This window comes from Cornus florida, unplaced genomic scaffold, assembly GCF_030987335.1.
Source record: "Cornus florida cultivar Cherokee Brave unplaced genomic scaffold, ASM3098733v1 CherokeeBrave_3.0.0_Hap2_Chr02, whole genome shotgun sequence".
NCBI classification, from domain to species: Eukaryota; Viridiplantae; Streptophyta; class Magnoliopsida; order Cornales; family Cornaceae; genus Cornus; species Cornus florida.
The window spans coordinates 16,578,350-16,592,014 of NW_026775572.1; the positions used below are offsets into that span (position 1 = coordinate 16,578,350).

Consider the following 13,665-nt stretch of genomic DNA (forward strand, 5'->3'; position numbering starts at 1 on the left):
ATAAGGTGGAGAAGCATATTAATGCCATGAATTTGGCAACAGACAAGTTGAAGATCATATTGGCGACTTACAATTTTATTGGTGATGCTGAGATATGGTGAAAGACCGTTTCTCACACCCATAATCTGGATACAATGACATATGGTACTTTTAAGAAATTGTACTATGAGAAGTACTTTTCGGCGCCTAAGCGGAGGGAACTAAAGAAGGAGTTTGATGAGTTGAAGCAAGGAAACATGACAGTTACAGAGTATGAGAACAAGCTTACATCGCTTTTGAGGTTTACACCGGGGATTACTAATGATGAGGAAGGAAAGATAGAGAAGTTTGTTGATGGTCTTAATCTCACCATCAGGTCAATTGTAGCTGCCTCAGAACCGACAGAGTACGCAAAAGTAGTGCGAAAGGCCTTAGTAGTTGAGGCTGAAAGCAGGGACAGTAGGGCTATCAGGGAATCCTACAAGTACAACAGGGGTATGAGTGCTTTCTCCGAGGGTCAATCAAGTAAGAAGTAGAAGCATGAGCAGTCAGGGTTCAAAGGACAGCAGCCAGTCAGATTCGCCCCCACAGCTTCAGTGTCCATGGGGTCTTCTACACCGAATGTTACTTGTTTTAGATGCGGACAGCTGGGACATTACAAGTCCCAATGCACTCAGACACAGGTAGCTCAGATGATTTGTTTCAAGTGTGGGCAACCAGGGCATCACAAATCCCAGTGTACTCATATTCAGGTGGCGTCTGGTGGATGTTTTGGGTGTGGCCAGCAGGGCCACAGGGTGAAAGATTGTCCACAGCGGGGCAGTGGTTTAGGTAGAGGTGGAGGTTCCTAACAGAGGCAGATGCGGTCTGCCACAGTTCAGTCAGGGTTTCGACCGTCACCACCACCTCAGCCGTCTCAGCCAATCATGTCAGCCCAGAGTTCTCAACCGGGTAGGGGAGCTTCTTTGAGTGCACCCACCCAGCAGTCTGGCTATCAGGCAGGTAGTTCTCAGGGACAGAGGACCCAAGGTCACGTATTTGCACTCACTCCAGCCAAGTCACCATCCAGTCCTTCAGTTGTCAGGGGTATGTTTCTTATGTCCCATTTCTTGGGCACGTGTATTGTATGATTTTGGTGCTTCTTATTCATTCATTACTTCATCATTTGCACGGGCATTGGGTTTGGAGGTCAGTCAGTTAGACAGACCGCTCTGTGTTGACACACCTATTGGGGATTCAGTCACTCTTGGTAGAGTTTGTAGGAATTGTTCTATCACGATTGCCGAACGTGTTCTTGAGTTCAATTTCATCCTTCTCGAGATGACAGGATTTGACGTCATTCTTGGGATAGACTGGTTGTCATCCTTCAGAGCTGTCATTGATTGCTTTAGGGGCAGAGTTTCAGTGTGTACCCCAGATGGGGATTGTTTCTGTTTTGTGGGAGATCGGTATGATCCTCTCACTCATTCATTCTATGGTGTTAGGGGTCAGGATCGGCAAACGTTCTTTTTGGCTACCTTTTCGCCGATGATGACGTTGAGTTTTATGGGGTTGATTATCTAGCAGTTGTGTGTGATTTTGTGGATGTGTTTCCGGAGGACTTGACTGAGTTGCCTCCACACCGAGAGGTGGAATTTGCTATTGATTTTATGCCTGGTGCCGATCTCTATGGCACCGTATCATATTGCATCGATTGAATTAGAAGAATTGAAGAAGCAACTTGACGATTTGAGAGTGAAAGGCTTTATACGACCGAGTGTGTCACCGTGGGGTGCACCGGTCTTATTCGCTAAGAAGAAATATGGTTCTTTGAGGTTGTGCATTGATTACCAGAAGTTGAATTATGCCACCATCAAGAACAAGTATCATTTGCCAAGGATAGATGATTTATTTGATCAGTTGAGGGTAGCCAGTTGTTTTTCGAAGATTGACTTGAGGTCAGGTTATTATCAGTTGCGGGTTAGAGAGGAGGATATTCCAAAGACTGCTTTCCGTACACGGTATGGACATTATGAGTTCCTTGTTATGCCCTTCGGCTTAACTAATGCCTCAGCGGCATTTATGGACTTGATGAACCGCGTCTTCCACGATTACTTAGATCAGTTTGTGGTAGTTTTTGTGGATGACATTCTTGTGTATTCACGGACTCGGGAAGAGCACGAGATCCATTTGAGTATAGTGTTGCAGATTTTACGGGAGCACCGTTTGTACGCCAAATATGAAAAGTGTGAGTTTTGGCTACAAGAGGTGAAGTTTTTAGGACATGTTGTCTCGAAATGTGGGGTTTCAGTTGATCCTTCAAAGATAGAGGCAGTTATAAATTGAGAGCAACCCAAGAATGTCTTTGAGATCCGGAGTTTCCTTGGCCTAGCGGGGTATTATCAAAGATTTGAGAAGTATTTTTCCCGTTTGGCAGCTCATATGACCAGATTGACCCGGAAAGGGATCAAGTTTGCATGGAATGAGGCATGTGAGTCATCCTTTCAAGAGTTGAAAACAAGGTTGACTACGATTCCAGGGTTGGTGATAGTCGAGCGTGGCTTAGGTTATGTGATCTATTGTGACGCCTCACATGACGGTTTGGGTTGTGTACTGATACAAGATAGTAGAGTAGTGGCTTATGGGTCTCGACAGTTGAAGACTCACGAGCTTAACTACCCTACTCATGACTTAGAGTTAGCAACAGTTGTGTTCGTCTTGAAATGTTGGAGACACTATTTGTATGGTAAGAGATTCTAGGTGTTCTCGGATCACAAGAGTCTCAAGTACCTTTTCTCCCAAAAGGACTTGAACAATAGACAGAGGCAATGGGTTGAGTTTTTGGAAGACTACAACTTTGATTTACAGTATCATCTTGGCAAGGCAAATGTGGTAGCTGATGCTTTGAGCCGAAAATCTTGTGGGACTTTGGCTAGTTTAGCCATTCGGAAATGGAAGATGCTGGAAGATTTGGCTGAAATGGGATTGTATTGCTTTGATGATGATGATGATGGTAGTGAGTCAGCATTCTTGTTTAGTCTCGTGGCTCAACCCACTCTTGTTAGACGGGTGATTGAGTCACAGAGACATGATTCAGATTTGGATGCCATTTACACTTTGATCTCCAGTGGCGAGACCACGAAGGATTGGACCTTACTTGCAGATGGAGGTCTACGGTTTAGGGGTTTGTTGGTTATTACTACAGTTTGTCGTGAGGACATCTTACGGGAGTTTCATACTTCCCGTTTTGCAGTTCATCTGAGTGGTACCAAAATGTATCACAATCTGAGACGTCAGTATTGGTGGAATGGAATGAAGAAGGATGTTGCACAGTTTGTAGTTAAGTGTCTTACCTGTCAGCAGGTGAAGGCCGAGCACCAGAGACCAGCTGGTTTATTGCAACCATTGCCTGTAGCGCAGTGGAAATAGGAGGAGATTGCAATGGATTTTGTGACGGGTCTTCCTAGGCCACAGAGGGGAAATGAAGCCGTATGGGTCATTATCAATAGAATGACCAAGACGGCTTACTTCTTGCCTATTAAGGCAACAAATAACGCAGAAGCACTCAGTGTACTTTATGTGAAAGAGATTGTGAGATTGCACGGAGTTCCAGTGGCTATTGTGTCAGATAAGGATGTTAAGTTCACCTCGAAGTTCTGGGAAGGACTTCAAGCAAAGTTTGGCTCAGCGTTGCACCTTAGTACTGCATTCCATCCACAAACGGACGGCCAGTCAGAGCGTACCATCCAGATCTTTGAGGATATACTTCGAGCCTGTGTACTTGACTTGGGTCGTAGTTGGGAGGATCACCTTCCACGTATTGAGTTTGCCTACAATAACAGTTATCAGGCGAGTATTCAGATGGCTCCATTTGAGGCGTTGTATAGTAGACCTTGTAGATCTCCTGTCTGTTGGACTGAGGTGGGCGAGACAGCCGCCTTAGGACCCGACATTATACTCGAGACTACCGAGAAAATTAAGCTGATCAGACAGAGATTGCTTACAGCTCAGAACCGACAGAAGAGTTATGCAGATAGGCGGAGACGACCGCTATCATTTGAGCTGGGAGATCACGTTTTTCTTCGGGTTTCTCCAAGGAAGAGGTTGATGAGGTTCGGGAAGAGTGGCAAGTTGTCGCCAAAATTTATTGGACCTTTTGAGATCTTGGACCGTGTAGGAGAGGTTGTCTACAGACTAGCATTGCCACCACAGATAGACAGGGTTCATAATGTCTTTCATGTGTCGATGCTACGGAAGTACGAGCCAGATCCGTCTCACACTTTGAGTTCGTTTAATGTGGACATTAATGAGGATGTTTCCTATAAGGAGAGACCAATTCAGATCCTTGACACATAGCAGAAGGTGTTGAGGAAAAAGACGATACCGTTGGTAAAAGTTCTTTGGAGGCATCACGGAGTTGAGAAGGCTACTTGGGAGCTCGAACAGGAAATTCGCTCCAAGTGTCCAAAGTTATTTTCTTCCTCAGGTATGGCTTGATTTCGGGGACGAAATCTTTTAAAGTTTGAGAGAATGTAATGTTATGCTTTATATATATATATGATATTAAAAATAAGTGTAAAAGAAAAAGAAATAAAGTGGTGGGCCCCACCAATGTTTTAACAACCACAAAAGGCCATAAGGCCATTTCATGACCCAACTATTTTCCCTCTCTCTCTCTGCGTCCAGTCTCGGCAGTTTCTTTTTTTAATTTTTTTTTGCAATTTCAAGCTTTGATCTAACTTTAATCTTTTGGATTTTGGTAGAACATTGTGAAGCAAAGTTGGAGAGCTCATCGGGGCCGTCAATTTGATAGGAGCCAATCACCGTTTGGCCAAGTCTAGGGAGTTCGAAATTCTAAGGTTCTTGGGCTCAAATTGGGGGGTTTTCATCAATTTGAGGTAGGGGTGCTCTAATCCACTAGTTCTTGGATTTCTTGTGAATTTTCCCCTTTAATTTGATTCTAAGCATGCTTAATTTTAATTTTTTTGTGATTATGTTTGTTAGGGTTATTTATATTGATGGTGATAAATATGTGTTATGTGTTAATTGGCTTAATAGTATGATAAGTTTTAACTTGTAAAGAAGCATGCTTAGTGTTGGTTTGTTTTCATGATTTCAATTGCTATGAAAAAAAAAAAAATTATGGTATAATTATGGAAATAAATTTGTAAATTGTATATTTAAATTACTATCAAAATGTGGGATGAGATAATGAGTTGTGTACTTTTAGTAATTTATTAATTTATTTGAACAAGTATGTGGGAACATTATAGTGTAATTGATGAAATGAAGCATGAAGCATTCAAGCATCCATTGGGGAAGAAATAGGGGGAAAAATGTTTTAAAATAAATGAATTATTCTTAAGAAAAAAATATTTTTTTAAAAAAGGAGTTTGCGAAAACTGGACGCCTACGAGGCGCCTAGTGGTCCGTGTTGTTAGTATAGTCTAGAAGGGAGTATGGTTGAGCTAACTAGCCAGATGCGATGCCTTGGAGGTGCCTTGTGGTCGTGGATAGTTAGCCAACCCTCAATTCGTGACGCCTTGGAGGTGCCTTGGGTCGGATTACACTAACGGTTGGTTGTTGAAACGGATTTGTTTCGGAAATGGGGAGTGACATTTGCATAACATTGCACTTCATGACATCGTGGTAAATTTATGATTGGTTGATATTTGTTACATACTTGTTATTGTGGTTGAAAATGTGCGTTTTCCGATGGCATGATCCCGTTCACTTTTTATCTATTCATTGTATGGATTCACGAGGATATAAGAAGTGTGTCTTAGACACTTCCTACTGAGCTTATGCTCATCCCCTTATTTTTAACATTTTTCAGGATATGGAAAAGAGGTGACGGACGACGGTCCACCACAGGTTTAGATGAGCTTGAAGACCCATTCTATTTTGTTATCTTTGTATTAGACTCTAGTATTTTGTAAATGTAATATTAACTACCTTGTGACACTTTAGTTTAATTAGTATAATGTTATAAGTTATGGACTTTTAAATTCTTACTACACTTTGGACTGTAAATTGATGTAACTAAAGTGTGTCCCTTGTTTGGACGAGATAGAGGAATGGGACTTCTGTATGTATATAGCCATTTTGGGAATGTAATATAATATCTGAATTGTGCGTTGGGACAGGATAAGTTAGATTTTAGGCCCAGTGAGGCCATTGCATTTATTTTTTGTATTTCTACAGGTTGTTGAGGGGCATTTTTTGCGGAGGTCATGCCGAAATTTTTATAGATTTTTATTATTATTTTAGTATCTTTTCGGGTCGTTACACCTCTCGTCATTCTCTATCACATAGTCAAAAGATTTAATTTTCGAAAGAGCGGTGATTATTTTATGAATTTTTGAAGTTTTTAGTTGTAAGACTTCGGAGGGGGTTTTAAGCCACTTGGAGTCAGATTCTAGAGGCACGCCTTTGGAACAGTAAAATCTCCTCGTCGTCGGCTACGTTCCCACCTAACAGTTTTCCGTTCCGCTGGCGTTGACTTCCGTTGACAATGGATGCATTTTCGCTACTTTTGAGGTAGATGATGAGCACCGAAAAGTGCGCATTTAAACCCGTTAAGCTTAAGTATTCTAGTACCTTTATCTATCTTACTTTGCCGTTTTAGACTTATTACGTGTTATTTATATTTTTAGGCACTAATCCCAAAATTGAGCTAACTCAGCCAAATAAGAGCTTAATTGAAGCAATCCTGAGATAAACCAAAGGAGGGAGAAAAGTGGAGAAAGAAATGAGCAAAAAGGAATCAAAGTTGTGCAGCTGAAAAGTTCGATCGATCCAACTTAGAGTTTGATTGATCGAACATCTATGATCGATCACAGTACTTCTCGATAGATCCAACCTTGGCCTTTGCTGAAATTCCAAGTTCGATCGATCCAACATCACCTTCGATCGATCGAACCCTATTTTGTCCTATTCAAATGATTGATCTTATCCACAGTTGTACGCCTACCAACCACTTTTGACCTTTTCCCCATAAATATTTTCGAAATATCTCAGCCTTGTCCTTATCCGGAGGAGTCAAACCACTTCGATCGATCCAAGATGCAGTTCGATCGATCGAACCCATCTTCGATCGATCCAAGTTAAGGTTCGATTGATCGAACTTCCTCCAGCGAGAAAAAGTTAAAGTCCAGCTCATTTATTCCGTCCTTCACCCAATCATTGGAGAATATGCCTTGCACGACCACAGCTCATCATAGGGTGTATTTGACCTACCTATATAAGGAATATGATACATTTTTTTGGAGAAGGGCTCTAGAATCTCTTGTCACACATTGAAAATCATCTTGGAGGCTATTCTTGGAGAGGAAGCTAGAGCAACCATTGGAGGAGATCTTCACCAACAAGGAGCAGCCATGGAGTTAGCCCTTGAGGGTTGGATCATCACTACCATGAGTGGCTAGACATCTTCTTGGGGCTAGAGTGGCTAGACATCTTCTTGGGGTTAGAGTTACCCCCAAGCATGCTTTCTATACTCTAATCTTGTGTATTATTGAGGGATTAGTGTTGTATGATACATCTTGATATTCATGTATATATAAATCTTGATTATTTCATGGTTTGTATGATTTAATGCTTCCAATTGACTATTCTATTCTATCCATATGTCTATGTATGCTAGAGTAGGATATTCATGTGCTTATCTCTAGATTTAGTGTTTTTGATGCATGTCTATGTGTATTGATGCTATAGATCTAGAGATTATCAAGATGATATGCTTAATGAATGCTATTTTGGTTCATTTGATGGTTTATGCCTATTCTTGATGGTTTGTGCCTCTCCCCTAGTCTAGATAGCTTTATTTTCATGCCAGTAGTGTAGATTTAGTGTAGTGGTAGTGTAATGTTAGATGGGAAGACAATCTACTCTTGATATTTGATGTTCCATGCTTGTGAGTCCAAATGGCATATTCCTCTAACATTGTGTTGCATGTGGATTGTGAGCTTAATGAAGGATTAATGACTTGTTTTGATCTATTGTGCTATCCCCATGTTGTCTAGACAATATATGCTCTATTGTTTAGATATATTATGCTCTTCACATGATATTTAGACAATACTTGCTTGATTTGTCATCCTTGCCAATTGAATCAACCTAATGCACACACACCCTTATCATATTGCAAACACATCCATTACCCTCAATTGATCACTTGTTAGTAGTGTAGAAAAGTATTGCTTGGTGGTGATCTCTACACCCTAAGACCTCTCTCTCTCTTGTTTACCTCATATTATTTTATTTAGTTGAATTCAATTTAGCTTAATCAACCAACCAACCAATTGTGTGATCACTTGACCTACTAACCCTAATTACCATAGTTTCACAATTCGATACACCATCAAATCCCTTGGGACGATCCCTACTCGCCTTATCTATATTTTATATAGAGAAAGGTAGTAGTGGCTTTCTATAAATGTAAAACTTGGCCACCTCCTAAATTCACACACAACTCTTCAAGCTTGACTTGGTATCGCGACCCTTGTAAAGGACCGGTCAGTAGAGATGTCTAAACCATTAAGTTTTGACTTTAGTTGAGTTTGTATACTTGAATTCTTGATAAACATGCTTAAAATGATAAATTTCGGAAAAAATTGAATGTCGTTTATGTGTTTACGTGTTTATGCGACGAAACATGCTCTACATGATATTAATTGTGTATGTATATATACTTAGCTGCAAAGTTGTTTAATGAATATGCCTTGCGTTGAATTTATTTCTTGAAATTACATATATATGATGATGAGTATGTATGGCTAAACTGATAAAGTGCATGCATGTTTATATCACTTTCATTTATGCATGATTCCATTCATGGCATGGACATGGTTTCGGAAAAGTGATGTTGAAATGATTATTTTTAAAGAAATGTGTTTCGAAAGGATTGTGAAGAAAGGATTTAGAAATGAACTGCATTTCGCGAGCCTGGGACTAGCTTGACCTAAAGGGAGCACGGCCAGGTGTAGGGCGTGAAAAAGTTGATACTAGGCTCTTTAACGATTGACAGGCTTTGCCAGAATTGGAACTGATGATAACTATCAATTTCGCCTCAGTAAAGTCAGCTAGCGGGTTTTTCAAAAAGTAAGTGTTAGGTTGGTATAGACCAAGTTTGGGATGAGATGCATAACAATTCATATCATGTGCATGATTTTCAAGAATTGTGATATGTGACTGCGTATATTGATTGTTATGTTATAAATGTTGTACGGACTCCAATTGCATGACCCCCACTTCTTTTCTATTCCCATTCTTTGGTTGTTGGCTCAAGAGAGTCCAAAATCGATGTTTTAGGTATTACCTACTAAGCTGTTGAGCTCACCCCTTATCTTAACATTTTCAGGAAACCGGAGGAGTATAGACGTATAACTTGTATCCATAGATTTAGACGCCGCTGCCATTCTACCTGCATTTGTGAGTTTTCTGTGATGTAAGTGATATGATGTACTATTAGTCTTGGGATGACGTATATATTTTATGCATTGACATGGGATAGGACAATAATGCCTTAGATGACCTCGGGTTCGGATCGTTACACTATGATTTGTAAAATTTATATCAGAAAGTAAAAGGCAACAAGATGCAGCCTCTTGAAAACCAGAAATGCCATACCTTCCCAGGACCTCTTTGGCTTGGTAATAAATTTAATTTAATCTGGATTAAAAAAAAAAAAAAAAAAAATTTGAAAGTTTAAAAAAAAAAATTTTGGGTTTGGGTTTGGGTTGGGCTCGAGTTCAACCGAGCCCAACCCAACCCAAACATGATTGGGTTAGAGAAAACCCAACCTTTTTTGAGCCCAATTTGTTAATTTCAAAGTCTAAGTTCCAAAATTCTTAGGTTGGATTCGGGTTGGGTAGAGTTGGCCCGCCCAAGTTACACCCCTAGTTCCAAACACACAGACTTTTAATGTTTTAATAGACTTAGGCTAAATGAGTTTTGATGTTTTATAAAACAAACCGTGACCTTTTAAAACTCTAGAGAGGTTTCTTTCTTCCACAAAATTCATAAAATATAATATTTAAATAAATTTTACGATAAATAGCATTCCTCATTTAAAGATATAAGATTATATTAGCTTTTTAGTTATAGATATCCCAACTGATTTTGATTTTTCATCTTTTCATATACAATCGAAAATGAAAGAGAGAGCTACCTTAATCTTATCCAACTCTTTCTGGTGGTTGGATTCTGTATCTGAAAAGTCTATCCTAATTCCACCCATAATGAAAGTAGAAAGATGGAAGTTACTTTCATCCCAAAAATTGACTTCCACTTCTCTCCCACAGGCCACACCTCAAAAAAAAACATTTTCATTTGAAAATAAAAAGTGCCTCTATTATTACCAGAATGAATCTTCAGTCCTTTCATTTTACAATTTGATTGATTGAGACAAGGAAATGTTCTCACCCCTACTGCACAATTTCCTGAAGGACGGACAATCTTGTCATTATCATAGAATTTCAACGCTTGCACACTTAACATCAGTGTGTGAAATGATCACAGCCCTCCAATGCACTACCGTTTTTGACTGAGTACTCGCCATATCTGTATATATATATATATATATATATGTATATATGTATGTATGTAAATATACTTGTTATCTTACTTATTAAATATACTATCAACAATCCGATACGGTGAATTTTTATTAAGTAGCATGAATATTTATTACTTAATATATTTGACGCACCTAATATTAATGGTGAATGTGTATGCGATACGGACCCAGGTTAAAACTAGTGGGAGTGAAATGATCACAGAATGTATATGAGTACTCCATTAGATAGAGTCTCCATGATTAATTGTAGTTTCTTCGAGTGACAAGTTTAATCTTTGCAACCAGCTGGTGGGGATGGAAGGAAATGGAATGAAGCGGGGAGAAAAACAAAAGGAAAGAGGAAAGGGGCATTTTTTATTTTTTATTTTATACTTTTTACATATTTTAAAATTAAAACGTAAACTTTTATTTGTGCACACCAACATGTGCAGAGTGTGTTTTTCACTTGTTTATTTATTATTCATTTCTTGACTCTTTTGAAGGCTTCATTGGAGGCACGAAAGGTAAAAAGGCTAATTCGCTCTAAATAAAGAGAGTATATAAAGCAGAAACCACATCATAGTGAAACATATTATTAGGTCCACCTTTCTCAACATTAAAGGCCTTGACTTGGCAAAGATATTGCAAGTTGCGATGTTGTCTAGTGGTGAGTTGCTCTTTGTATCTAAGAATCAAAATTCGAATTTTGCACTTCCTTCTAACCACTTGCTCTTTACGTTCTTTTTCATATATATATATATATATATATATATATTTTGAGAGTTTGATAAAATGAAATAATATATGTAAATAAATAAATTTTTGTGAATCCCTCCATCAATTTTCTCTTTAAGTTGCATAGAATTCTATTTATTTGTTTAAACGTAAAATATTTTTTATATTTTTTAGTGTTTAATTGTAAAATATTCATGAAGAAAAAAAAAATTAAAACTTAATAAAAATAATTTATTCATCAATTTTTTTCAAACTATTTTACATAACCTAAGGTCCTAAAACTTTACCAAACACAAAAAAATAAAAATAAAAAAACATTTTACATAAAAATATATATATAATTTTCGAAAAAATATTTTACGTGGAATGCAACCTTAAAAAAGTTTGCTAAGTCATCTTCTAACAAAAATAAAATTTAATGGATATACAAATTCATACCAAAAATTCTAACTAAAAGACAAAACCTAACACTTTTTTTCCATTCTTATCCATCAAATTAATCCACTTTCCCCTAACTTGACAAAACCAACACTTCTTTTTCAATTCTCATCCATCAACGGAATCCAATCAACCATATACAAACACTTTCTCTCCATTCTTATCCATCCAAATCACTTTGATTAAATTAGAATCCCAATCTACACTCAATATTATAATATTTAAAGGAAAAAAAAAAAAGGAGTTCACTCAATTATATTAAATAAATAATTAATAACATATATGTCATAAATGAATGGGTTACTGGCTTACGGCTGCACAAAATACAATTAAAACCTTAATTATACTAAATAAATAATTAATAACATAAATGAATAGGTTACAGCTGCACAAACTATAATTGTTATTTCCATAAACTTTGTAGTTAATACCAAAACACCTTTTTAAATATCTCTACAATTCCTACAAATTACTACTACTAACTACTCAGCAACGAATAAAAAAAATTACAAGAGAACCCGATAAACATAATACTTGAACTCGGGACGACTCGGTTGAGTTACAACCACAACTTTGCCATCTCCAAGCACAACTCACTCAATGAGTCACTGGCCCAAGAAAAAAAAAAAGAAAAGAAGTAAAAGAAAACAAACTCAATCATCAAACGGTTAAAAAAATAATAGTTGAATTCAGTTAGTTTGACAAACTCGTTCAACTCGGCCGAGTCAAACCGGATCAACCAGGTCAAGCCACCGAGTGAGGTCCCACTTAACAGACTGATTTATCAGCAAACCCATGAAGCAACGGTCGAGATTCAGCCAAAATATCAAGATTCTCTCTGAAGCCCACGTGGCAGCATCTCTGGAAGTCATCGAGGTTGACGGACCGGGCCGAGTTAGCAGACTCGGATCGGGCCACGAATCGGAGAATCTCTTGGAAAAGCGACTCGTCGCAGGGTATGACCAACGGGCCTTGGTTGGTGAAGCCGTACTCTTCTTCTGCCTGAACCAAGAGCTTCTGGAAGATGGGGTGGTTCAGGTACGTCGCACGCACCACGAATCTCCTACAACTGGTTCCCACGCAGACACCCACGTGTCCCGCTGGCACATCGGACGGCACACGGACGCCGGGGACACGTATAGATGACGATGATGACGATAACGCCGCCTTCTTGCGCCAACGCCGGAGCATCTGCCGGATTCTGACAATGTGACGGATTTTGTTGCATTTTCCGATACCCGGTGACATTTTTTCAAACGGAGAAAGTGTTGTGTATCTTTTTGGGTGTGGGTGTGTATATATATATAAGTAGACAAACACGTAGCTAGAGAGGATAGTTTTGCGTTTGAATCCTGTTTGTTTGATACGAATGGGTTTAAATGGGAACCAATAAGGTCAGAAGACCAAAATGCCCTTGGATTGTGAATATAATTTAGCAGATTATGCATGCTGTTTTAAGGATTGACAAGGCCATGTGATGAGCTATGTTCCTAACATGCATTATTCCATACATGATAGTATTTATTTTTGTACCATTCTGCTTTCACTTTCAAATTTTCAGTTCATAGAACCAAATTTGTAGTTAGGCCATGTATGAATTTTAAAATATATATAATGCAAAATTTCTAAAGAATTACAAATTAACTTTGGAAAATTAATTTCCTATAGTATTATAGCAATATAGGAGTACAATAAATTAAGAGTTAAACAAAAGGAAGTTGGAAAGAAAAGGTTTATCATAATTTGAAGTATATATATATATATAATATGTTTTAAAATTAAAAATAAATAAAATAAAATAAAATTTGGGTTAATTGAAATCGAATTGTTGCCATGTCAACTCAAGTTTAACTTAATTAAATTCGGGTTAAGAATTTTCAGTCTAAGTTCAACCATTATAAAATGGGCCAAACTTTTAAAAGATCGAACTTGGGTTAAGATCGTTCACCCGATTGCACAACTTGCATTCCTAATTA

At 38.3% G+C, this 13,665-nt stretch overlaps 1 protein-coding gene across 1 annotated transcript; it reads right to left on the reverse strand.

The window, feature by feature from the left end:
* Positions 1-12,075: 12,075 nt before the first annotated feature.
* LOC132293917 (auxin-responsive protein SAUR71-like) lies at positions 12,076-13,053 on the reverse strand. The gene has a single exon (XM_059791572.1). It carries the CDS (start codon positions 12,935-12,937, stop codon positions 12,458-12,460), a length of 480 nt encoding a protein of 159 aa, XP_059647555.1. The 5' UTR covers positions 12,938-13,053; the 3' UTR covers positions 12,076-12,457.
* Positions 13,054-13,665: the final 612 nt, after the last annotated feature.

Coding starts and splice junctions, on each gene's coding strand:
- LOC132293917 (XM_059791572.1), bottom strand. CDS start 12,937: ATGTCACCGGGTATCGGAAAATGCAACAAAATCCGTCACATTGTCAGA.